This window comes from Oryzias latipes, chromosome 6 (genome assembly GCF_053564925.1).
Source record: "Oryzias latipes strain Hd-rR chromosome 6, Olatipes_Hd-rR_3.1".
In the NCBI taxonomy this organism is placed as follows: domain Eukaryota; kingdom Metazoa; phylum Chordata; class Actinopteri; order Beloniformes; family Adrianichthyidae; genus Oryzias; species Oryzias latipes.
In genome coordinates, this window is record NC_136242.1 from 27,081,888 (window position 1) to 27,106,372 (window position 24,485).

The 24,485-nt window shown below is 40.5% G+C and overlaps 3 protein-coding genes across 6 annotated transcripts; 1 reads left to right on the forward strand and 2 right to left on the reverse strand.

Moving 5' to 3' along the window:
* Positions 1 to 696: 696 nt before the first annotated feature.
* On the reverse strand, positions 697 to 9,838 carry znf319b (zinc finger protein 319b). Of its 2 annotated transcripts, none has more exons than XM_011476328.4 (3): positions 9,511 to 9,838; positions 5,533 to 5,642; positions 697 to 5,445 (listed from the first exon to the last, which is right to left on the reverse strand). In XM_011476328.4, exons 2-3 carry the CDS (start codon positions 5,535 to 5,537, stop codon positions 3,654 to 3,656), a joined length of 1,797 nt encoding a protein of 598 aa, XP_011474630.1. In that variant the 5' UTR covers positions 5,538 to 5,642; positions 9,511 to 9,838; the 3' UTR covers positions 697 to 3,653. The 2 variants fall into 2 exon arrangements, with proteins under 2 accessions (XP_011474630.1, XP_011474631.1); XM_011476329.4 differs by having other exon boundaries at positions 5,528 to 5,642; positions 9,511 to 9,834.
* Positions 9,176 to 16,550, forward strand: usb1 (U6 snRNA biogenesis 1). 3 transcript variants are annotated; one of them, XM_023955952.2, is made up of 8 exons: positions 11,469 to 11,617; positions 11,696 to 11,757; positions 13,415 to 13,554; positions 13,643 to 13,826; positions 14,157 to 14,210; positions 14,593 to 14,698; positions 15,347 to 15,427; positions 16,332 to 16,550. In XM_023955952.2, the coding sequence occupies exons 1-8, from the start codon at positions 11,612 to 11,614 to the stop codon at positions 16,437 to 16,439; spliced, it is 741 nt and encodes a 246-aa protein (XP_023811720.1). In that variant the 5' UTR covers positions 11,469 to 11,611; the 3' UTR covers positions 16,440 to 16,550. The 3 variants fall into 3 exon arrangements, with proteins under 3 accessions (XP_023811721.1, XP_023811719.1, XP_023811720.1); XM_023955953.2 differs by lacking the exons at positions 11,469 to 11,617; positions 11,696 to 11,757 and adding an exon at positions 9,176 to 9,311; XM_023955951.2 differs by having other exon boundaries at positions 11,426 to 11,757.
* Positions 16,551 to 16,648: 98 nt separating this feature from the next.
* Positions 16,649 to 23,950, reverse strand: pla2g15 (phospholipase A2, group XV). The gene is made up of 7 exons (XM_004069738.5): positions 23,533 to 23,950; positions 21,898 to 22,054; positions 19,304 to 19,422; positions 19,130 to 19,228; positions 18,835 to 19,059; positions 18,140 to 18,252; positions 16,649 to 17,967 (listed from the first exon to the last, which is right to left on the reverse strand). The coding sequence occupies exons 1-7, from the start codon at positions 23,675 to 23,677 to the stop codon at positions 17,566 to 17,568; spliced, it is 1,260 nt and encodes a 419-aa protein (XP_004069786.1). The 5' UTR covers positions 23,678 to 23,950; the 3' UTR covers positions 16,649 to 17,565.
* Positions 23,951 to 24,485: the final 535 nt, after the last annotated feature.

Below are 24,485 nucleotides of genomic sequence, written 5' to 3' on the forward strand. Positions count from 1 at the left end.
TATATTTTATAGTTTTTCTTTTAATTTTTTAATAAAGATTTGAGCAGTCCACACTTTAGGGAAAAAATTGCAATTTAAGTTTCAGTGCGGTTTTAAAAATGCTAATATAATACTATTGTAATTGTGAATCTATGATATCTATGATATAATCTATATGGTAGAAATATAAACTTAACTAATTAAAAAAACAGACATTTCTGCACAAATAAGTTGCATTACATTTTGTCCAGAGAAATTAGGGATATAAAGAGCCCATAATGTATAAAGTCATATTTGTGCCACTAATGTGAGAACAAAATACACAGCATTGAAATAAATATTTCCTGAATTGCAATCAAAATGAACACTTTTAAAACTATAACTGAAAAAATCGAATATTTGCTTGTAAAAGTTTTCAAAATCTCTTTGTTTGGTTACAAAACACAGATTTTAATTTGACTTTAAACAAATTTTTAACTCCTAAGATTCCCTCGATCTGGAGAAAGCTTGTTAATAAAAGATGCTAGGGATTACTTCTTTCCAGCCTAAAACCCATCAAGGGCACTGAGGATAAATATTGTCTGCAAAGAAAAATGGGAAACTTTACTTTTATATTAATTTAAGTATACACATTTATCAAGTCAAACCATGCCATAACAAAGTAACTATTTAATTTGAAGGGAGCTTTAGCAGCACAAATGAAAATATGAATCACAGTTTTATAAACAACAAGAAAAAAGTTGTATTTGTTAGTGCCATGTGTAATTAAATGCTACATACAGATCATTTCTTAACATGGATAAACTGCCTTTGCCACAAAACCTTTTCTTTTCAAAGTTTTTAACATCCTTCACATAAACTACAGTACAATAAAGTTAAAAAAAAAAATTCATAAAAGTAAAGAAAAGGAGGTACAGAGGAGGGATGCCAGCACCAGTTCTGAGTAGAAGAAACAAAGACGGCGAGCATGCAGGGCTGGTGAAATCAATTTGTGCTTATGCGGGAGCTTTTTAGTTCTCCCGCCAGTTGACTTTTTTAATCAACCAAGAATTGATGAGGAGTTACTCTTTGGTTTAAAAAAAAAAAAGAACACTTAATCTACTGATGACTTCCAAACCCAGTTATTCACATTTGATTCCATGCAGACTTATTTCTTGGCTAAATGTGGATTCACCCGTGACGGTTTGTGTTCCAACCTCCGTTCAGAGACCACTGATGTGCATCGAGCAAAGGCCTCCGGGATTATAGATCTAACTGTAATTAAAGTTAACAAACACAAGGAAATAAAACCCTTTTGAGATCTTAAAGTCTGGAAAGGCCAGACCAGTAAACAAAAGAAGCAGATGAACAGACCGTCTTGACTTGAGAGCAAAACATTTAATTTTGAAGGTTTTATTTTATTTTATCCCAGATCAAAATTAAAATTTTTAACGTTCTCCTTTGTTTTCTATCTGCAACTTCACATTTAGCAGCTTGGACTGAAGAAAAGAGGGGAGTAAAGCTATAAGTTTCAATGGAAGAAGGGGGTGAGGGTCAACAATTAAGCTCCGCCCCCTCAAATCAGCCGCTTTAAAAGAGCTTTAAATTCACTAATTGGGTTTGGATCTTGTAAACTTTCAAATGCGAAATTAAAAAAAATTAGAATCACTTTTTGACACTGCTCTGAGAAGAAGTCAAACTGAGGCGAAAAGACAGGAAGGAGAGACGAGGAGACGAAGATCGGTGGCATTTCCAGCCGCCGAGTGTCTTCTGAAGTGTAATCTCACAAACAGCTTCATCATCATTCTGGAGCAGGAACACCACTCGAACTCCATCACACATGAAAACACAAAGCGCAGGATCATCCTGCAGAGACATCTCAAACCAGTGAGCTTCAAAACTCAATGATAATAATCAAAAAAGTCCACTTTTCTCTGTTTGACAGGATTTACATTTGAACATTCACACACTCATCAGCAGGAATCTCTCCTGCAGCAAACAGGCAAAATCACCACACATACAAAAGAAAAACAACCAACAGATTTGTTTTTTTTTTCCAGTATAAAGTTTTCAAAGTACAAAACATGTTTCTCAGAACACTTTTCTCTTGGAGTTTTTTTTTTTCCTTCATCTTCTTTTTAAAGAAAGACGTCCCTTGACATTCCCAGCCTTTTGGCTCAACAACACTCACACATGGTATGTACAGACTGACCAGAACTCTCCTCTGCACACAGACGTCCGAAAAGCACCACATTTCTGCAAGACATTTTTGGCAACATCTGCATAAGAAAACATCGGTGGAGATCTATGAAGGTCTAAAAGTGACAACATTTAACTAAAAACGCCAGTAAAAGAAAATATGTATATTGTATGACGATTTAAATCGGTATTAAATCGGTTTTCTGCAGAATTTCAACTTTAAAACTGATATAAACACATTTTTTTATTAGTTAATAATATTACTATAAATGCATTATTATTATACTTTTGTTGCAGTTTTTTTATAAGTCATTTTAACTTCTAATCTTCATTAACAGGTGACCTATTAGAATAATCGTATCAAATAATCCTATTTTAATCAACATTTGCTTTTTCCTTTAGCCTAATTTTTATTATAAGTTACGCAATTCTTGTTTATTTATTTCAAATCATTTCAATTGTGATTTTTTTTTTATTTTAAAAACTTTAATTTAAAAATAATGATGGCATTTTTTTCATGTTCTTTGGCACTCCTAGACCTCGACACATTTCACCGTTTGGAGCTTTTGCTGAGGCTGCACTCTTGAGTCTTACTGGCATTTCAACGTAAAAAAAAGAGCAGCCATGAATATCATGGCTCGCACAGGTCCGCCACCGTCCTGACAACAGAATGCATTCCCAAATCCCCCCCCTTTACACTGTTTGACTTCAAACCTGCAGACGAGCATCGTCAACACTGAGACGGGAGGAAGAGGAGGATCGAGATTCACCTTTACGACTCGTTTTGTGCTGTTCAAAGTTTACCTGTCAAATTGCTAAATGTTTGAGTTTGGAAATAAAAGTTTTTCTATTTCTTCAGAGGAAGATTCAGACAGGAAGTACAAAAGGTGAGATGAGGATAAACTGGGTTTCAGTTGCACCTTAATCCGCCTCCGTAAGGGTAATCTCTCCTTAGAACTAAGATTTAGTTTAAGGTGTAGCACAAGACCTCTTCAGAAAAAAAGCAAAGTTAAGGCATAATACTGCTGACTGACAGTTTCAATACTTTAAGCTTTCTCCAGACTGAACACAAACATGGTAAATAGCTGAAGGTTTGAACTGCAAACATAACTGAAAGCACAGAAGTGACCTGCATGTCGACCTAAGGTTCTGCCGCTCAGACGGTCCTGGGGTCCGGCTGCAGATTCAGGAGAGGTACTGAGGTGCAGATTATCTAGATTTATGTCATTTATGTTCGATTTAGGGTTTTGAAATGACTTTAGCAAACAAAAATATAACCTAGACAGGAAGTTTCACATTAATGAGTTGGGTTTTCTGTGTGCTTTCTTCAAAATAAGAGCACCTCCTGACATTTTCCTTACGGGGTTTTTCTGCCATGTTAGATAAAAAATGATAACTTAAAAGGCCGGGCCTCAGATGGCAGCCCTGAATGGGGGTGATGCTCATCGGCAAACAGCTTGTGGGACAAAGGAGGATGCGGACGTTCTGCTGTGCCCTCAGATGCACTGGGACATGCTGTAATTGCCCCCCTCGGCTGTGTGCTGCACCGTGTGGTCCTGCAAAGAACCCAAGTCGCTGAAGCGCTCCCCGCACCACACGCACTTGAACTGGCCTTCCCTGGAGTGTGTGCTCTTGTGTTTGGTCAAGTGCTCGCGCTGCTTGAAGGCTTTGTCGCAGTGGTCACATTGGAAGGGTTTCTCGCCCGTGTGCACGCGCCTGTGGCGGTTCACGTCAGACGTGTATTTGAACCTCTTCTCACAGTCGGGACACTTCAGCGGCTTTTCCCGCGACGGGTCGCAGCGGTGCTCCACGAACTCGGAGGAGGAGACGAAGCGGCGCTCGCACAGCGAGCACTTCAGTGGCTTCTCCTGGCAGTGCGAGTTCTGGTGGCGCTGCAGCGTGGAGCTTTTCTTGTAACCCTTCCCACACACGTCGCATTTGTACGGCTTGTCGAGGGAGGCGCTGGATGACTCGCCGCACTTGTGCCGGAGCAGCTCCCCCGATTGGCTGAACTCCTTTTGACATGAGGCGCACTTGAAGAGGTTGTCCATGCCGTGCACGTGCTGATGGTACAGAAGGTGGGAGGGCTGCATGAAGCCCTTGTCACACAGGTTGCATTTGAAGGGCCGGTCGGTGGGGTCTTTGTGCATGCGCCTGTGGCGCGCCAGGGCGTACTGCTGCTTGAAGCTCATCTGACACTCGTCACAGTGGAAAGGGCGCTCCTCTGAGTGCGTACGCTCATGCTGGCGCAGGTCTGAGGGCCGCTTGAACCCCTTCCCACAGGCGGCGCAGCGGAAGGGCCGCGTGCCCTGCGGGTGGCAGGGGTGATGAAGGAGTTCGGACGACTCCTTAAAGTGCAGCTCGCACAGATTGCATTTGAACAGGTGCTCTCCGGAGTGCACGTACATGTGGCGCACCAGGTGGGAGCGGTGCTTGAAGCTCTTCTCACAAACGGCGCACTTGAACGGCCGCTCGTTGCTGTGCGTGCGCTGGTGGTGCTGCAGGTGCGAGGACTGGCTGAAGGCCTTGTCGCACGTGTCACATTTGAAGGGTTTCTCGCCGGTGTGCACCCTCTCGTGCCGCGTCAGCTCCGACAGGTGCTTGAAGCCTTTCTGGCACACGGAGCACTTGTAGGGTCGGTCTCGGGCCGACGGGAAGGGCAGGATGGAGGAGCTGCTGCTGGCAGACGCTGCGTCACTGCTGGTATGCTGCGAGTTGTTGGAGGAGGTGGGCGTGGTGTTTCCAGAGGAACCGGGTCGGTACGTCTTCTCGCATATAGAGCACTTCATGGGGTTGCTGCTGTTGTGGGATGTGTGGTGCGCCGCCAGGGAGGTGAGGAGGGAGAAACCCATTTTGCAAACGCCGCAGACAAACGGCTTCTGCTCCACCTGCACGCACTGGTGCTCCAGCAAGTCTGTGGCCTGGTGAAAAATCTTCAGGCACTGCGTACACTGGAAGGACCTGTCCTGGGTCACCACGCACTGATGCTCCAGCGGGTCCACAAGGTGGGAGATGTCGTGTCCACAGGTCTCGCATTTGTGGGCCTCCTCAGCGCCGACCTGCAGGGAGTTCTGAGCGGGATGTTGCTGCTGTTCGTGCTGGCCCTGCTGCTGCTGCAGAGATGCAGCGTCTGGCTGCAGAACAATCCCATAAACGGCACAGCCCAACGCATTCTCAGTTGCCGTGGGGATGTTGTGGACGACGGGAGGGGCAACCGTGTGCTGCTGCCAGGTCTCAGTCATGCGGGTTCGGCCGTAGGGATTCGGTTTGGCACCCGGAGACGCCCAACTAGAAGAGGAAAATAGCAGCAGATGAATGAGTGAAGCCCCCAAAAAACGGAAATCTTTACAGCAAAAAGAAAACGAGAAACCTCACTCCATGTCTGGAGGGGCTCCTTGTGAGGGGGGCCGTGACAGAACTAAGATGCTGGGAAAGGTGGAATCAGATCCACAACCCCTCTATTATCCCTTTGTTTCCAGCAGCATCTGCAAAGAAAAACACAGTTCAAACAGTCAAAACCATGTTTAGTCAAAAGAATTCCAATTTAGGCCAATCACCACAACTTTTCCATAAATGAGAGGGAAAAAGGTGACTCCAACAGGATGAAAAAAGAAGTTAACCAACAGCTGATATTCCCTGCGAAGCATCCTCAAAGTACAACTGCAGAATGTGACTGAAGCTGCAGCTTTTAGGGACACAGAAGTGAAGGAAAATAATAAGGGGACTTGCCAAAATGTATCCAAACTAAAAAAGTTACAGACTCACTCCGAGGAAAATTGTGTATTTGATGTTTTTAACATGTTCTTTTTTCTCATGATGGAAGACATCTATGAAGAAAATTAAGCTGAAATTTGTATTTCTTTATTCAAATTGTTATTAATCAAGGAGCAGAAGAGAAAACGTCAATGGAAAAAGCTTGTAGGTGTGATGCTTGTTGTTGACGAGATCCCTTTTTCCTTGTCTGAGCTGGTATCTGATGGAAAATTGTATGCTCGCCATTTTTGTTGCATCTGTGATGTTAGGTTGGGGGTGTGAGGGCATGAGAGGAGAGCATTAAGCAGATAGCTCATATATGGGTGATTGGAAGTGGGGTGGGGGTTGCTCTAACAGTTCTTCCCACAACTCAGAGGCAAATGTCTAATGAACTCCTGCCGCTCTGCAGAAACTGAGTCCTAGAAAACCACAGGTTTTTTTGGTTTGAGGTTAAAAACAGCATAATCATATTTAAAAGACCACTGGGAACGCCTTTACAGCAAATCAAAGGATGACCAGAGTGGGACGTTAAACATACTGTTTACTCATCCATCTCAAGGGCTTTGACTGTGGCTGCAAGATTAGTGTACTAAAAAGAAGCGTTAAAGAAAAAGGGACTTTAAATTGTTAGCCTTTAATTGCAATTATTTTTTAAAAGCTGCTGCACAAATCTGAGGTTTCACTTTGTTACCAGACCAAAATAAAGAAATAAATGAAACTCACGTTCTGGAGAAAACGACAAATCCTGCAACTTGGAGGAGGCTCTCCAAATCAAACAAAAACTGTTTTCTTGAAAAATGCTAAAAATGTTCTGTTGCGGTGTGGTTGCATCCCTTTCCCATCAGTCATTTAGATTGTTCCTGATTACATCAGAGGGATGCAGCAGCTGCATGCCAAAGCGTGCAAACACGGATGGACCAAAACATCAGAGCACATCTCTTAGCAGGGAGATCGAGGCAGCGATCAGCAGGCTTTAAGGCAGGCAGAGACTGAGAATGAAGCGGTCTGCACCTCCGTGAAGGTCCAGACTGGACTGGAGGGCTTTTTATTATTAAACAAAAAGGTGAAAAATGAAAGTTTGGCAGAGATTCAACATCTCTTCTCTGATGCTTTTGGACATGCTGTTCAGTTAAGACAGTTGAGAAATGAAGAAGTTTGCTCATAAGGCTGAGTCATCACAAAGAAAAAAAGAGAAATGAACATTTCTGATCAAATTGTGACTGTCATTTATACACAGATACTGTCTTCCTGCATCTGCCATTCATCCTCTCCCCTCCAGAGCAAACCTCCACATCTCTACATATCCCTCCACCTGCTCCCTCCTCTCACTACAGATCACATCTGCAAACATCATGGTCCAACGGGAGTCCTATCTCACCTTATCTGTCAGTCTGTCCATCACCAAAGCGAACAAGAAGCTGATCCTTGGTGCAATCCCACCTCCATCTTGAACCACAGCTCCTGTCTGCATCCTGTCATAGACTTTCTCTGGATCTATTAAGACCTGCTGCAGCTCCTGACCTTGTTTCTTTACAGGAAGCAACCTCACTGCAAGTATTTCATCTGTGGTTTTCTTTTTCTGCATGAAATGACATATTCTCATGACTGACCTCAACCTAACTTCCACTTCTCATTCCCAGAACTTTATTGTTTGACTCATCTGTTTAATTCCTCCCTTCTTAAAAATGGGCACCACCAGAACTCTTCTCCACCATTTTCTCTGGCACCTTCTTACACTCCAGGATCCTGTTAGGCCTACTCCAAACATCTTTTGACCTATTTTCAAAGTGTTTCCAGTGGTCTTCTAACTATGAACATTTTTGGAGGCAACAGGTCTGTTTATAACATTTGAGTGTGTGTGGAGAAGCCCCGCCCTTATAGACTTGTATTACATCTGAGCCTGACTGTAATGATTATTAATAATCCAGCAACTTGTTGCTTTATGCTGCTTCATGGTTTTACTCCCCCCTTCTATAATCACCCTTCCTCTCTTCTTCCCTCCTTTCCTTTTCCGTCCGGTCCAACACAAAAGACTTTCAAATATGATTAAAATGAATAAAGTTTGGCCTTGAATAAAAAAAGAGGTTTATTCAGACATACTTCTGGTGTGTCAGAAGATTCATAACCCCTGTTGATAAAGTAAAATATGTCCAACACAAGAGGCCTTCAGCTCTTATCTGTCTGCCCAGCTGTTGGACAGGACAAGTTAAAAAAAATATATATATGATGATGCCATTTTTGTCCAAATTTAATTAAAACATAAAAGGTTTAGTTTCTGCAGGGGTAGGCCTTCCTTCATTTCCCATCAACCCTTTATTTATACTCTCTCCTACTATCTTACAGCCCCTCACACCCCCAACCTAACATTAGCGGTGCAACAAAAATGGTGAGCAATATTAGAGCTACCCAGCTGTACAGTTTAGAGCCAAATGCCAGTTCAGACGAGGAAAACAAAGACATACATGGATCTATTTGTCTTCAAGTCGATCCATCAGAATGGAGCAGAGCATGGAGCTCATGGCCCGCTGTAGTAGCTTCTACATCACACAAGCTTTTTCAAACAGCATCTTTTCTTCTGCTCCTGATTAACAAAATAAAGAAATAGTCAATAATGCATTTTTTTATCTTAATTTTCTTTATACAAGTTCTCCATCGTGAGAAAATACCACAAGAACATGTTAAAAACACCAAAATCTGGATTTTTGTCGGAGTGAGTCTCTAACAATGGGCACCAGAACACTTCTCTTCTATTCCTCAGGCATTTTCTCCAAGATCTGGTAAAACACCTCTCATAGACGCTTCCATACCTGGAAGCATCTTTGCTCTCTGACATTTTCCTCACTCAGCAGCTCTTCAACATTCTCCTTCCATCTTTCTATCTGTCATTCTTGAGGAACACATCTCCATCCCTGTTTGATCATCCTAACCTGCTGAGCATCCTTCACACCACCCTTTACTTCCATCTTTTTCCCTCTTTTTTTTTTAGACAACCTTAGTCCTAAACTTCTTCATTCCACCACCAAGGCGTTTTTCAAAAAACACTAAATTATTTTTTTGTACAACAATTATAAAGAAAACATTTTACAAAACAAGAAGTGTTCTAAGTTAAGGTTTTGAAAGGCAGAAAATTGTCTGATTGTGTTTTTTTGAAATAGAAAAAGGTATTTCCATTAGTCTATTATCATAACAGCTTTGGGATAAGATAATCATTACAGTATGATCTTCTCTCCTCTGAGGACTTTCTGATTCTGATCAAACAATGGGGCTCCAGAGGATGAGCAGCAAAATCTCTCTGAGCACTCGAAAACAGCCCCTCTATCCGAGGGTTTCGTGGATTTTAATCCACCCTCGTGGCTGTGGCTTGTCATCTTAGTGGGATTCGGAAATCGAAATGCTTCGCGGTAAGAGCGTCTGCGCATCACAACGTTTTCGTCTCCAGGCGAAGATCTTTTGCAGCCTGGATGGATTGGCTAGCCGCTTAGCTTAACCACCTGCTAGCAGAGGCGCAGAAGAGATGCGCGTTAGCCCGGAGAACGACCCGCGAAATCTCCGTCTGCGGTTTAAAACCCCGCACTAAGCGGAACCCCGGCGTGGTCGTACCTGGAGCTCGGGACAATCCCCGAAACGATCCCCGGTGTTCGGGGGGAGCCGATCCCCTCTCTTCACACCCCAGACGCCGCTCGGATGCTCGCGTCCTTTCGTTGGTGGTGGAGCCGAGGGACGATAATTTGTCCTCATTAAAGATGGGCGGAAATTCCTCCCGCGATTGACGGAGTCAACCCATCAACGGCGCCGTCTCACGTCGTCATATTTCGGAGTCGTGGTGGTCCCTCTCGGCCGTAGAGAAGAAAGACATTTTGATCGTTGATGCTAGCTAGCTGTTGGCTAGCTGCGGAGCCCCTGCCAGCACGCGGGAACATGAATAACAAATAATTGATATCCCGAAAATAAACGCACTCACCCGACGATGAACACATTAAAGAATAAAAACATACACTTAATGCTAAAAAACATAAAAATAACAGGCTTTATTTCTCTCCCTTATTTTTTACATAAAAGTTGAATTTCCAAAACCGAAAAAAAATAACCTTTGGCAAAAAGTTGTATTAAGTATACTTAAGTACAAGTATGGCAAATAGTAGACCATGTACGTGTAGTGTAGAAAGTTTACTAACTGAATACTTTTCCAGAATAAATTGGAGCATTTAGGCTGACAATATGTAATAGTGCATAAAAGTAAACTTCAAGTAGGCTATTTTGTCTAACTTTTAATAGAGTATACTTGCAGCACACATAATAGACTACTTTTTGCTAAGGGGATAGACTAGAGAAAACTTAAAGTAAATTAAACAAAAGTTCTCATTAAAAATGAATTCAAAGTTTGTTTCGTTAAATATACTTCAGTATAAGTATAGCAACATGCATGTGCAGTGTAATATGAATACTAACTGAATAAGTCTTCAAATGAAATTTGAACATTCTAAGTTTACAATATTTAGAAAATATGTAAAAAAAAAAGTGAAGTATATATATATATATATATATATATATATATATATATATATATATATATATATATATATATATATATATATATATGTGTGTGTGTGTGTGTGTGTGTGTGTGTGTGTGTGTGTGTGTGTGTGTGTGTGTGTGTGTGTGTGTGTGTGTGTGCGTGTATATATACACTAAATAGACTACTTTTTCAGGGAATACATAAAACTTAGTAGTGAATAAAAAAAATAAAGTAGTGAATAAAAAAGTTTTCAATTAAAAAAGTTTTCAATTATATTAGCATTACCACTGTGTTCTAGCTATGAAAATCACGGAAAGTCAATACGAAAACATCTATCAAGTTCAAGTCAACATGAGCACAGACGCACAGCAATGAAATCCCCAAGAGGGGTCACCTTCCAGTGCCTTGTCCAGTGAGTGCAAAATGGACTGACTGATTGGTTGATTGGTTTATGTCACGCTATTTTAAAAAAGTAAAATACATAAATATGTCAAATTTATTTGAGGTATTGTTTTATAGATTGATTTCTAAAAATGCACATACACACTAGGGATGCAACAATTCACTTTCACCACCACTCGGTTCAAACCTCAATCTTTGGGTTCGAAACTCATGTTTTGGGTGACGGTTTTGTTTCAAATGGATATATGATTTGTGTGTTACAAAACAACAACAACAAAAAAACACAATTCAGAAGATCCAGTGTGTGCCCCGCCTTAGCGTCTTGAGCATAAAGTAGCGAAGACACGCACTGTCAGAAACCACATGACCCTCACATAAGATTAAGCTTGGATATAAGATGGACCATTTTTGTACGAGCTCGTATCATGTACATTTCTCAAAAGTGTTGAAATTTTGTTTATTATATATTATATTGAATTATTGTCTTGTGTCTTTTTTTTCATTTGTGTTTGAAAATAGAAAGAAAAAATTGTCAATAAAGTTTTTTTAATTAGAAGGGGAAAAAACGGACTAAGCGGAACGTTTAGCAGCGCTAGCAATGTTTCAATGGGACATGTTTCAGAGTTACAACTTATTGTTTACAACGGAAGTAAAGCAAAACTATCAAAACTGAAGTTTGCGCTTTCTGTGTTTCGTGGCTCATTAAATGCACTTTAAACATTCCAGTTGGAATTTTATTATAGTTTATTTAGACTTAAAGATGTCTTTGTAGTTGGAGAAGAGATGTTGGTAAGCTACAGCAGCAGCTCGGAGGAGGAGGAGGAAAGCCAAGCGTCGACTAAAAGTCAAATTTGTTCTCCCAAAAAGGAAAAAGGAAGTTTTCCTAGGCCGAAGAAAGCAAAGATGGAAGAATGTGTTTCCAAAACAAGGTGTGTTTGCTGAGTTGTAACCTTTGTTTAAAACGCTTGAAAAGAGAAATGTCGAAAGGTGAATTTAATTCAATATTTTTACTGGATGTCTTAAATATCAGTAAGTCGACTTTGTTCTAGGGTCATAAACTAGTTTTAGACTACTTACCTTAAGGCTGAGTCCATTACAGATAAAAAGATATGACTCGTTATATATATTTGAGCTTCTAAAATCAACGACAATTCAAGCGAATTTTGCTATATGTGTCTCTTGCCTTTATAAATCAATAAACTAGCTAAACTAAATGAAATAAATGATAAATAAATTAACAAAAAGTTTAACAAATAGACTTTTTTTAAGTATAACGAGTGGCTTGGATGCCAGGTTATTGTAGTTCCTCATTGACGCCAACAGGTGGTAGTAGTCAGCTTAATCTGAGTGACATATTAAGTAAGTTAGTTTTATTTATATAGCGCCTTTCACAGATAAGATCACAAAGCGCTGAACAATAAACAATATAAAATCCAGTAAAGCAGAAAAACAATCAACTAAATAGTATGTAAAGCAAAACTAAATTGAAGAAAAATAAACATAGAATAAAAGTAACAATAAAACCAGACAGCCAAAAGCATTTTTGAATAAAAGTGTCTTCAGTTGACTTTTAAAAGAATCGACCGTGTCGGCCACACGAAGGGACAGAGGGAGGGCATTCCAGAGTCTGGGGGCTATTCCCTGGAACGACCGGTCACCTCTTGTTTTATACTGGGTTTATAATTAAGATGCATTGTTTGTTATAGATAGATAGATAGATAGACAACTTTATTTATCCATTTGGGAGGTTCCCGCATGGAAATTGACATCTCCATCGCATACAGCACTGGTTGACATACATATAGGAAAAAGCAGCACAGTAACTTGAAAAATTAGAACAGTGAGAAACAGTTTAAATATCTGCAAAACAGCATATACAACAAAAGGTCATTCAGGCCCTTTCCCTTTCCTTTTCTGTTGCCCTCCCCCCTCCTAAGTGGTGGTTAAAGAGTTTGATGGCACGGGGGACAAAGGAGTTTCTCAGTCAATTAGTCCTGCACCTTGGGAGGAGCAGCCTCTTGCTGAAGGTGCTTCTCTGGCTGCTGATGGTCGTGTGCAGAGGGTGGGTGGCATTGTCCAGGATACACGTTAGTTTTTTTAGTGTCCTTCTCTCTGCTACAGTAGCCAGAGGGTCCAGCCTTGTGCCAACCACAGAACCAGCCCGCATGATCAGTTTCTCCAGCCTGGAGAAGTCTGTCTTTGAGGTGCTCCCCCCCAGCATACCACAGCGTAGGTTAGAGCGCTGGCGACCCCAGACTGGTAGAAGATCCCCAGGAGCTTCTTTCAGATGTTGAAGGATCTTAACCTCCTCAAGAAGTACATCCTGCTCTGGGCCTTCTTGTACAGCTGCCCCGTGTTGCTCGTCCAGTCGAGCTTGTTGTCCAGTCACAGCCCAAGATATTTATAGGTCTGCACGACCTCCACCTCCTCCACTCCTATCAGAACTGGTCTGGGGTTGGGTCGTTCCCTCCCAAAGTCGACGACTTTATTTTATTATTATTATTTTATTATTATTATTATTATATTATTTACTATATTTTGGTGGAAATAAATCAATGAACTAGATGTGGGCCATTTTTGTTGCAGACTGCCACTTCCTGACTGTCTGCAGACCATGTTTCCAGATGAAGAAGATCGACAAACCGAGGATAGCTCACTCCATGGCGGTCGTATCCGCTCCTTCAAACACGAGCGGGGAAACTGGGCCACTTATGTTTATTTTGCATGTAAATAAAAGGAAACCCATTTTCGGAATCCTTGTTTTTAAAGTGGAATTTTATCTTCTTGTAACTTTTTGGTTGTTTTTTTTATCAGACCATCCTGAGGAGGAGTTTGAGGAGCTGCTGGAGGAGCTGCTCTCAGCATCAACATCTCACGGTGTGGCTTTGACAGCGCAGGAGGAGTTTCACCTCAGCCTGTCTCAAACGGTGGTGCTCCGACACCACTGGATCCAGCCCTTCATGAAGAGCCTGAGGGGAGGCCTGACTCACTCTAAGAGGTTTGAGGGCCACTTTCCTATCTATAAATATACAGCTTGAGAGAACTTGAGCTGTTAACCCTTGTGCTATCCTAGGCACTTTAACATTGGGAGTTGGGTCATCTAGACCCACTAAACAGTGCGCTGAACCTTTTTCGTCGATGATTTGTGATCTTCACTGGTGTCCATGGATTACATGAAATCTTTCCACCTTTATCCACCTTTGTCATGGTAGGGAGAACACGTCAATGTAAGGGTGGGGTCATCTAAGATAGCACAAGGGTTGAACAAAAACCACGCAAAAAAAGGCTCAAGGAAAACGGCTGATGGGACCCATTTCATCTGTTTCAGATTTGTCTGTTCAGCAGGGAGGCTGAGGGTTTACTGCAATGCTGAAAGAACAAGGTACAGCCTTCAATCATTTTCTTTTTTCAAAGCTCTAAAGTCCACATCATTGGCTCAATTTCTTCTTCGGGCCATGTGACTTGAAATTAAATAATGTTGATCATGTTTCTAGTTGCTGCTCCACCTCACATGTGCACTTATATGTTCACCACATATGTTCAATATGAAAATGTAGTGAGTAAAAGGGTCATTTGTATGTTTTTTTTAGGAATATAAGTGGCTTTTAGACACAAGTCAGTTATTAATTTATTCTAAGGATCTTAACAAGACTTGTAAACTACATTTTTTTTTTTTTTTTTTTTTTTACAAATCAGGAGTGATGGTATTATTTTATGGATTATTGAAGTTGTGTGCTCATGTGAGTCGACTGTCTGACCTGCAGGACGTTCCTCGGTATGGAAGTTTTTACTGGGCATGCTCAGTTGTTGGATCTGGTCCGAGTTATTGACCAAACGCTGACCGAGTTTCAGCTGGAGACTTTCTATAAGGTTAGTGGACATGTGCTGCTGACACTTCAGGGAGAGTTTTCTTTTTTTTCATAATTTACTGAGGAGAGTAAAAGAAAATCATTTTTATTTCAGTGAATAAACAAAATGTAGGTAGTGACTTTATATGTATTCATTATTGCACGACTTAAAAAACATTTCCTGATATGGATTTAGTTAAAAAAAATAGAATTTTATACAAAAGACTCAATTGTGAATGTTTGTGTCTGATTTAGAAGAAACTATGTATTTAAGAAAGTTTGTGAAGTTGTTTGGAATTAAAACATTCTGCAGCAGACTTTTATATCTTCTGTGGAGCTTTGACGCACATTGTCTGAATGTAGTGTATGAAGGAAAGATTGATCTTGAATTTTTTTTGTACAGAAATGTTGATGCATATCTGTCAGATTTCACTGTAAGTTCTCATTCTGTTTGAAATTGTCAAAACCAAAAACAAAATGAGAACAAAAGGGACCTGTACTCCTGTTATTTATAAAGAAAGCCGACAATGGTCACAGAAATAACACAAAACTGCCTGAAGTTAGAACAAACAAACGTTAACTGAAAATCATTCAAATCAGTCTTAAAATGAGATTAAGCTGCTTGAAACCTCCTCCGAGTTGTTGTTGTTCGGCATATTGTTTCTTCTAGGATCCATCTTTCCACGTGAGTCTGGCCTGGTGCGTTGGAGACCTGACAGAGGAGCTGAAGGAGATTACCCAAGAGCTGCAGGTACACCAACATCCATGATGGATCCCAAAGTCGGGCAGTGCAGGGAAAAACTTTTTAAAAAAATGCTGCTTTTACATACATTCTGGAACATCACTACACTTACTAACTACTCGCAACAAGTCTTGAAAAACATCCTCAATGGCGTCATGCATTTTTGTTTTATGTAGAGGACAAAACATTGATGCTAAATACTCCCCAAAAAAGGAGAAAATAATCCCACTTTGCCTCCAAGGAACCTACGGTATATCCACCAAATTAAAGTCAGAGTTTAGAATGCCGTCACAGGTGATTAAAGGAATTTTTTAGCACCAGAAAGTTCACTACAAGTTAATATTACTCATTTACAAAAACATTTATTATAGTAAAATCTCTGTAAAAGTCCCTTTTTTAGGTTAAAAAACAACAAAATTAGGGGGATTTAACGCACCCCAAAGCTGCAAAAACCAGCATAAAACTATAAATTATGATAATGCTGTTATCTTCAACTGTTTTCTTTAAAAAACTAGAAGAAAATACTGTAATGTGCAGATGTGAATATTTGTATGCATAGTTATCAGTCCAGTTGTGGACAAAACAGAACAGTTGAAGTTTTGGACTAGATCCTTACTTTCCAGTCGTTCTTGTTTTGTGCCAAATAAAAAACTTCAACTTAGTGCAGAAACTGAACTTGAACAATGAGCTCAAAGCCGCATGCCGCATGTGCAGCTGAAGTGCTGACACTCGGATGTTACAACCATCTATGGTGTTCAGTTTATTCTTTATTTCAATTCATTTTCTGCACCACTTTTGTCCATTTTCTTGCACTAATAATGCATCAGACCTTTTATTGGTCAGTATAATCGATAAAGAGTTTGGATGAAGTGAAGTTGGCATCAGGAAGGTTCTCACTTTTGTGGTTTTGCAGAGTCTGGTAGACGGGCGTGAAGATGGACCTTTTCTTTTAAACCTAGACTGTGCCGAGCTGCGCTGCAGGACGGGAAACAAAACCTTTCGCTTCCCTTTGGAAACGTGACTCATCAAAATAAAAACCTTTAAGCATCTGTGTACCGCGCAGAAGAATCTGCAGATATGACGCTGGATCGTCCAAAAACTGTTTATGAATAAAGCTTCTACATGTTTTGTATCTGGTGGAGTTTGTTTCAACACAATAGCTCTCTGCATCTGCAACAGCACAGACAAAGGTTAAGTCACATTCCCATTTTTAAAGGAGGAGAATTCTAATTTAGTTTCATTTAAGAATTTATTTATTTTTGTGAAACATGGTTACATTTTGGTTTATATGACATCAGAACGTGAAAAAGTACAAAACAAAACCTTCTGCGCTCTTTTAAAACAAGGAAACCTCACAGAAATCATTAAAAGTTTCAACAATTACATTTTCAGGAGATGAAAAACCTTAAATATAAAGTATTTCACCAAAAAGAATGACTGAAGATGGAAACAACAGATATGGTTCTCTGGAGCTCGGCGTCAGAACAAAAAACACAGAACTTCCTATGACTTTACAAACAGTAGAGGAAAAAGACATTTCCAGGACCAGATCCGATCCAAGTCCACTTGAACATGTCTCCTCGCTGCAACCTCACAAGGCACCCGATTCCAACCTGCATGGAAAACCTCCACAGGAGCAGCAGAACAGACGGGGAGCCGAGCCACAAGCCGGCAGGAGCGACAATCTGAGCACAAAAAGTGGATTTTTTTTTTTACTTTTTTTTTGGAGAATCCCTCCATTAGGGACCCACAGCTCAGCTGAATGAGGCAGACTTGCATCACTGAAAGCTTTGACACAATAAAAAGAAACCCCTGTTCACAATCAGAAACCTCCTCCAACCCCTAAACCTAATTGCTACCAGGGTGGTGCAAACAGTGCAAAATCCTGGCACACGTCTGTCAGTTTCTGTTGGACATGTGGAAAGAGTCACCATGATAGAAATGGACAGAAATTTACCTGTAAACATCCTGACAAATACAGAGGAATGACTGATTAAGTATCCTGAAACTGGAATACTCCAATCAAACCTAAATATTTTCTGTGAAGCCTTCTGACGTGAAAATACAGTTTAGCCGTTCTGAGGCTCGGCGAGGACGGCCTGGCCCGGCCCTCCTGTGACCTTTAGGAGTCTGGTTCCCTCGCAGCGTCACGGGGAGAACAGCACCTTCTTGATGTACGCCACGGTCGTGTAGTTCGTCAGCATGTCCACATGCTCGTTCCCTCGAAGCTCCTTCAAGAAGACGGGCTGCTTCTGCTGCCCCACCCACCGCTTGCACTGGATGGCGCTCCGCAGGTTCACCGTCCCGTCCCCGTCTCCGTTTACCACTGTGGGCTCCTCGTCCGGGAAGTTGTTGGAGTAGTGGAAGGCCTCAGACGTGTTGATGCCGCTGCCGTACAGGCAGTGGACTTCCACGTTGGGCGGCAGGAGGTCGGACACCAGCGGCTCCGTGTCCTGCCGCATCAACCAGCCGTCATCGAAGCCGATGTCTTTGTAGAGCCGTCGGTAGTCCTGCACCGTGTAGTTGACAGAGGGTGTGCGGATCAAAACCTGCAGGAGAGGAAATGACCCCAATGACAAATATGTCGTTTTATGTCTTTCGTTACGCTTATTCTCTGACAAGTTTCTGACACAAAGAATTTTTTCTGCTGAGATGATTGAGGTGAAGATCTAGAGAGAGTTGGACAGAACCCAAACCACTGGCACTCATGTGGATCCAGACCTGATCTTTGGACCAGGAGTGGGCGTAGGGCAGCAGCCAGTTTGTGGATACAGCCGTACGCTGTTGGGTACGGATCTTCAGCGGGCTGATCACCGGGATGCGGTTGTTGTCACCTGAAGGTGAAGACCAAAAACAAATCAGAGAGAAAAGTCTGTGCTGACTTTATTTCACCATTTAGCTTGAATTTAGCTTCAAAATAAAATTCAATTCAATTCAATTTGATTTGTATAGCCCAAATTCACAAAAGCAGTCGTCTAAAAAAAAAAAAATCAAAGCAATCCTAAGAAAGTTAAATTAATTGAAATGATAAGTTTTCAAAAAATAAATCAAACTAAATTTAATTTTACTAATATTTTTGAGCATCTTTTATATTATTTATAGTTTAGTGTGTAGCACTTACTCTAAAAATGCAATAATAAAATTTTGATTTGATACTTTTATTTTGTAGGAGTTTTCAGATAACAAAATTTCAGATTTTATTTTGCATTTTTAGTCAAAACAAAATCAACTTCAATGATTTTCAAAAGACAAATCTTCATTCTGAGAAAAACAAAATTTGATTTTGTATTTTGTATGTTCAAAATATGAATCTCTTGTTATTTTCTTTATTTATCTTTACACAAATAACAGGTTTGGTTCTTTTGTTGTTGTGACACGTTTGTCGTGTTTCTACCGCGCTTGGTGTGTCTGCTCACCGGAAGCGATGACGCGCAGCGTCTTGGCCACGCCCGCCCACGGCGGCCCCAGACAGATGAAGGCCTTGATGTACTTGTCCTTCCAGGCCTGCGGCTGTTGGTTCAGGAAGTACAGCGTGTACATGTTCCCCATGCTGTGAGCGATGAGCACCACGGGCCCACCGGCTTTCTCCGCCATCTCCTCGATCATCTGCTGCAGCTTCAGGAAATACTCTTTATTCTCGTCTGAAAAAGAGCGGCAGAGGCGATGAGCAGGGAAATCTCGACCTGGTTGGCGTTGAGCCGGGCGTCTTACTCGGCGCTTTCCTCCAGTCGTATGGCGCTCCTCTGACATCATCGTCTCTGGTGTAGCCCCACTCCACCATGGACTGCACGATGCTGAAGAAATACATGCCTGGAAGGGAAGGAGAACTCAAAGGTTTCAGAACTCGGCTGCTCTTGGTTTTGTGCCGGACTGAGTTTGACTCACCCACGCTCTGCTTGCTGGGATCCAGGTACTCCAGCGAAAACGTCTTTCCAAAGCCGGGAACACGCACAAACACGCCGGGGGGGGCCTCGGAGGTGCGTGTGGTTCTGTTGTAGATCAACCTGTGAAGATGCGTTTGATCAAAGGTGGACCAAAAACAAACCCTAAAAGCCAGCTTCCCGTTTTCAGTCTCTGTTCCTGCACCATAACAGCATCCCAAACCGGATTTTTTACAGGAAACGGGCAGATCTGAGAGGAGCTTTGGTTTTCTGGAGCAGAAGTGAAACTTTTTTTCGATTCTGCATTCACACCTCACTTCATTTCCAGTCAAGCCCACAAAGCTGCTGGGGCACCAAAAGTAGCCTCTGCCAATTTAAAGACCCACTCTGATGAAAATACCGTTTTTAACATGTTCTTGTAGCATTTTTCTGATAATAGAGGATATCTTTAACGAAAATTCATCTTAAAATTGCATTATTGAGTATTTTTTTTATTAAAATTATTGTGAATCAGGAGCGGCTGAAAAAAAATGGAGTTTGAAAAAGAGCTTAATCGTGACGAAGTAAATACACTAAGTGGGCCACCAGCTCGCTGTTCTGCTCCATTCTGATGCATTCACTTGCAGACAAAAAGATCCATGAACGTCTATGTTTTCCTCATCTGAGCTGGAATCTGGATCTAAACTCTATGGCTGGATAGCTCCAATATTACCCGCCGTTTTTGTTGCACCGCTAATGTTATGTTGGGCTGTAAGCTAGCAGGAGAGAGGGTAAACTAATGAGTTATATCGCTAGAGCCGACATGACATGATTCCTTGAGGGAGGAGAGCACCGCCATCTTGGTGAGGTCAGGTCACTGCTGCAGTGCGTGGATGTGGACGATGTTTTTGCAAAATGCTTGTTCATTGAGCGGGTTTCAACTGCCAAATTCGGAGAAATGAGTCTACGAAGGAGGAAGGCATAACATTTCACAGGTAAGGACTATAAGTTTTTTCTTCTTTTTCTTTTAATGCTGCAGGGGCTTCATTAATAGTACGGTACACATGTTGACATATGCTGCTGGGCTATTATCAACATGCTGCATGATGTACGTATAATTTGCTGTCGACATCTATGTAAACTTTATTTTTTTAAACCTATATACAGTATACTAGTCCTAGGCTATTATAGTAATACAGATTTATACATTTCTGACCCAGTTACTGGCCTTTTCTTGCAGGTTTCCAATGAATTCAGGCTTAAGAAAAAAGTGGGCCTTAGCTATCAAAAGAGCTAACCCAGATGGATCACTGTGGTTACCAGCTAGTAATAAAGTCTGGATATGTTCAAAACATTTTGTGAAAACAGATTTTGATAAGAGTGGGCAGACTGTTCGCTTGAAACCCGACACCATACCATCTGTGTTTGATTTTCCAAGTCATTTACAGGTGAGCAAAAAATAACTGGTGCCAATGGTCTTAGATCATTGAAGTGATTGTTTGCTAAGTAGTTAGGCAGTATTTGTCACCATAAACATTGCATTACCTTCTTCAAATAACACCAGGGTTTGTGGGCGTTACCTTGGATTATTTATACAATAACATTTATGGGCATTAATGGCTTGTGCCCTTGGCCTTTGGCTCTGGCATTAATGAATTCTGTCCTCTGGCACAAACCATTCATCACCAGTAATGCCTAACAACAAAAATGTTATTGTCATTAATTAATAAAATATATTTATTGTTTAAAGGAATTCATCAATTTTGCAGGTTAATCCCATAAAACAGTTGAAAAGGACAACCAACAACAGCAGACGTGCTACAGAGACTGCCAACGTAACGGAACTGCAACAGTTGCAGATTTCAGATCGAGAACAAAATCTGTCTACTTCAATTAATGTGAATATTATTTTAAATTTGTTATATTCTGAGGCTATAATATCAATGATGATATGTTGCACATGTGCACACTTATTGCATTGATTTAGTAATTCTGTGTCGAAATGAATTTCAACACAGAGAAAGAAAAAGAAAAAAGAAAAAATGTTGGCCTTTTTCTAAATAATTTAAATTACATGTCAAAGAGTTCTAAAACTTCTAAATGTTTAGAAGTTATTATTACAAATTCTTTGTAATAATTTTTTTAATTGTAAGGATGTCCTGCAAATATGCATTTTTATTTAAAGTTTGAGCTTGTAAGGCTGACTGTTTCTCTTGTTTAACAAAAACAAATAATGTATATATATACATATTATATGTTTATAAATTATATATATTTATATATATATAGAGAGAGAGAGAGAGAGAGAGAGAAAGATATATATATATATATATATATATATATATATATATATATATATATATATATATATATATAAAATTGTATAAAAGCTACTTATATGCCACCATAGGCTATAGAAAGCATTGGCCATAATCATAATTAAAAAAAACAGAGGGAACGCTTTGAAAAGAGCTGAAAAGATCTGGCTTTGTCACATCTGCTCAGCCTCATTTTAACAGAAATTCCTTTAGTTTTCTTTTTTACAGCTGTTTCTAACCCTCCTGTCGACATGTTATTCTAACAAAAAACTCAAATCATAAAATGGAGAGAAAAGCTCACCTGATGTTGTCTATCCAGCAGTCGATGGCGAAGGGGACGAGCAGCTCCAGGTTGAGCCACAGAGTGAAGAAGGAGTCGGTCTTCTTGTAGCAGATGTAATGAACCACGCTGGGTTTATTCAGCCTGGCCTCCAGCTGGTTTCCCAGATCCCCCGGAACTGCAACAAAGAGCAAGTCAGCACAAACAGCACAAGCCCCTCTGTGCTCCTCTGTCAGCATCAGCAAAAATGACTTAATTTCCAGTGACCAGATAAAAAGCTTCTTTTTAGAAGGACTTGATCATTTTTACTTTTAGAGAATGTATTTAAGATAAACTATAGATAAATGAGAGTAAACTAAAACCAGGAGAATTGCTGCAACCAGATTTTTGTGTGAATTAATTAGATCTTATTAGATTTACTTTTTTTATGATTTACAGAATAAAAAGGCTAAAAGAGGAGAGGTGTGTTTAGCATTTGACTGATGTGATGCACAGGGGTTACTCTAGGGCACATCTCAGATTGCGGTCACTTTGACTGACAGTAAACGCAGATTTTGGCTCAGCTGATTTGTCTTGTGTCACTTCGATCGGCGCCTCAAATGCAGCTCGTTGTAAACAGCTGCAGGGCTGTCAGTCAGCTCTCAGGAAACTTGTTACGCAGGAGCAGCACTGATGAAATCCTGACTGCATTTTGAAGCCTTACATACACAGAAGGCTCTTTTTTTTTCCCAAAAACATTTTGATTTTTTTTTCCATAAATAATGTTTGGGCTACATACTAAACTTGTTTGGGATTGTTTAACGAAGCTGTCGTCCCTCTGTAAAGTCAGCTGTTCTTTTGGTTGATTATATTCATTGATTTTAAGGGTCAAGGGTCACGGCTCAGTTTCTTCACCAGCTCTTCTGTCAGTAATCATCGAACAGTCAGTGTTATCTGCTTAAAGACAGACGGCAGAGCCAAATTGATTAGTAAGTTCTAGGCGTAACAAAGGAATGTCCAGCCACTTGATTCTCACTAAAATATTTGCTTTATTATTAAAAACAGATTCAACTGGTGGACTTTGAGTGAATTATCAGATGATTAATTTTACTTTTGCAACAGAGCAGTCATGCACCAAACTGAGATGGAGATTCTAAACTGAAAATGACATGTAAAGATGGAAAAACCCAATTTTCTTTGAGTCCCGAGATTCCAGCTTTGATCCCATGATCATGAGACTAACCCCACACAATATTAGGCCTTCAAAATAAAAGTCACCAAAAACAACATTTGATCTTAAACTTGAAAGAACTGAACTAAATGCCTTCATAATTAAAAAAAAAAAACTAATATAACTAATGTGATCGGTCAACGCTAAAAAAAAAGTGGAAAACGTAAAAAAAGAATTAAGAAAAGAAAAACAAATAAAGGGGGGGGGGTGAATAAATACGTAAGTTGTAAATAAATTATCATTTTTTTACTCGACAATTTTTAAATTTGTTAAATGTAAATATTTGTTAGTATTTATATTGATTTATTTTAGCATAAAACACGACTTACATATTTTTTGCATAGCTTTCGTGGAGTTACGCCGCCGAATATATATGGCGGGGGGGTCATTTTGGTGAGCTTTCAGTAAAAATTATTTAAGGGTGGGGAAATTACAATAATACTCACTTAGGACGACGGGGGGTCTCGCGGGCTGACACGACTTGTTGCCGCGACATTTCTGCGCTGGTCTTCCACCGCTCCGAGATGACAGCAGCAGCAACAACAACACCCCGAAGAGGAAGAAGACGGTTACCCGGTGCCGACTCGCCATGGCTCCCGATGTCTCATAGCCAAAAAAAAGGGAGGGGGAGCTGTCGCCTCGTCGGTGTGTGCGGGTCTGCCGCCAAGTGTCTCCGGCAGGCTGTTAAATCCCCGCGAGGACCATCCTACAGCAGCTAACTTCAGTTAGTAAACACCGACGATCACGAGGTACTGATCACGGAGCAATCCACCCGACGGCTTCGCCTATCAAGACTAAAGCAATCGATCGCAGATGTCGATGAACCGTGACTTCTCTGACACAAGTCGATGACGTTCTTGCAGAAAAAGCAAATAGTTTCTTCAACCACTGAGTGGACTGCATGCTTTATGTAAAGAGAGAACACAAACAATTGCTTTAATAATTCATTGATTGTCTTTTACAAAAGTTTAAATAAATAAATAAATAAAACTGCTGGTATTTGAAAGCAAAGGACACATCTGAAGTGGGTTGCCTCGAAAAATGTATGCAAATCAATTTTATAAAAATAAAAACTAGGTTTTGCACGACAAGAAATTTGTTGTATTCTAAAAAGAAACTTGATTTATCCAAGTTATTCATTTAAAAACAAATGTACACCTTTCATTCGCTGTTTATTAATTTATCCATGCACTGCAAAAACTGTCTTTTATTTGCACACACTAGTATAATGTTTTTCTGTTGGTGGATATTTGTCCCTATTTCCATTTTACTTAAATGTTATTTTTAGTTCTGACCTTTCTTTTCATGCTTTCATTGAATATGGCCATAAGGTCTGCCCTTAAAGTTAACGAGGAAGCAGCTTTTAAGAGTTTGTAAGATTGTTTTTATTATTATTTGG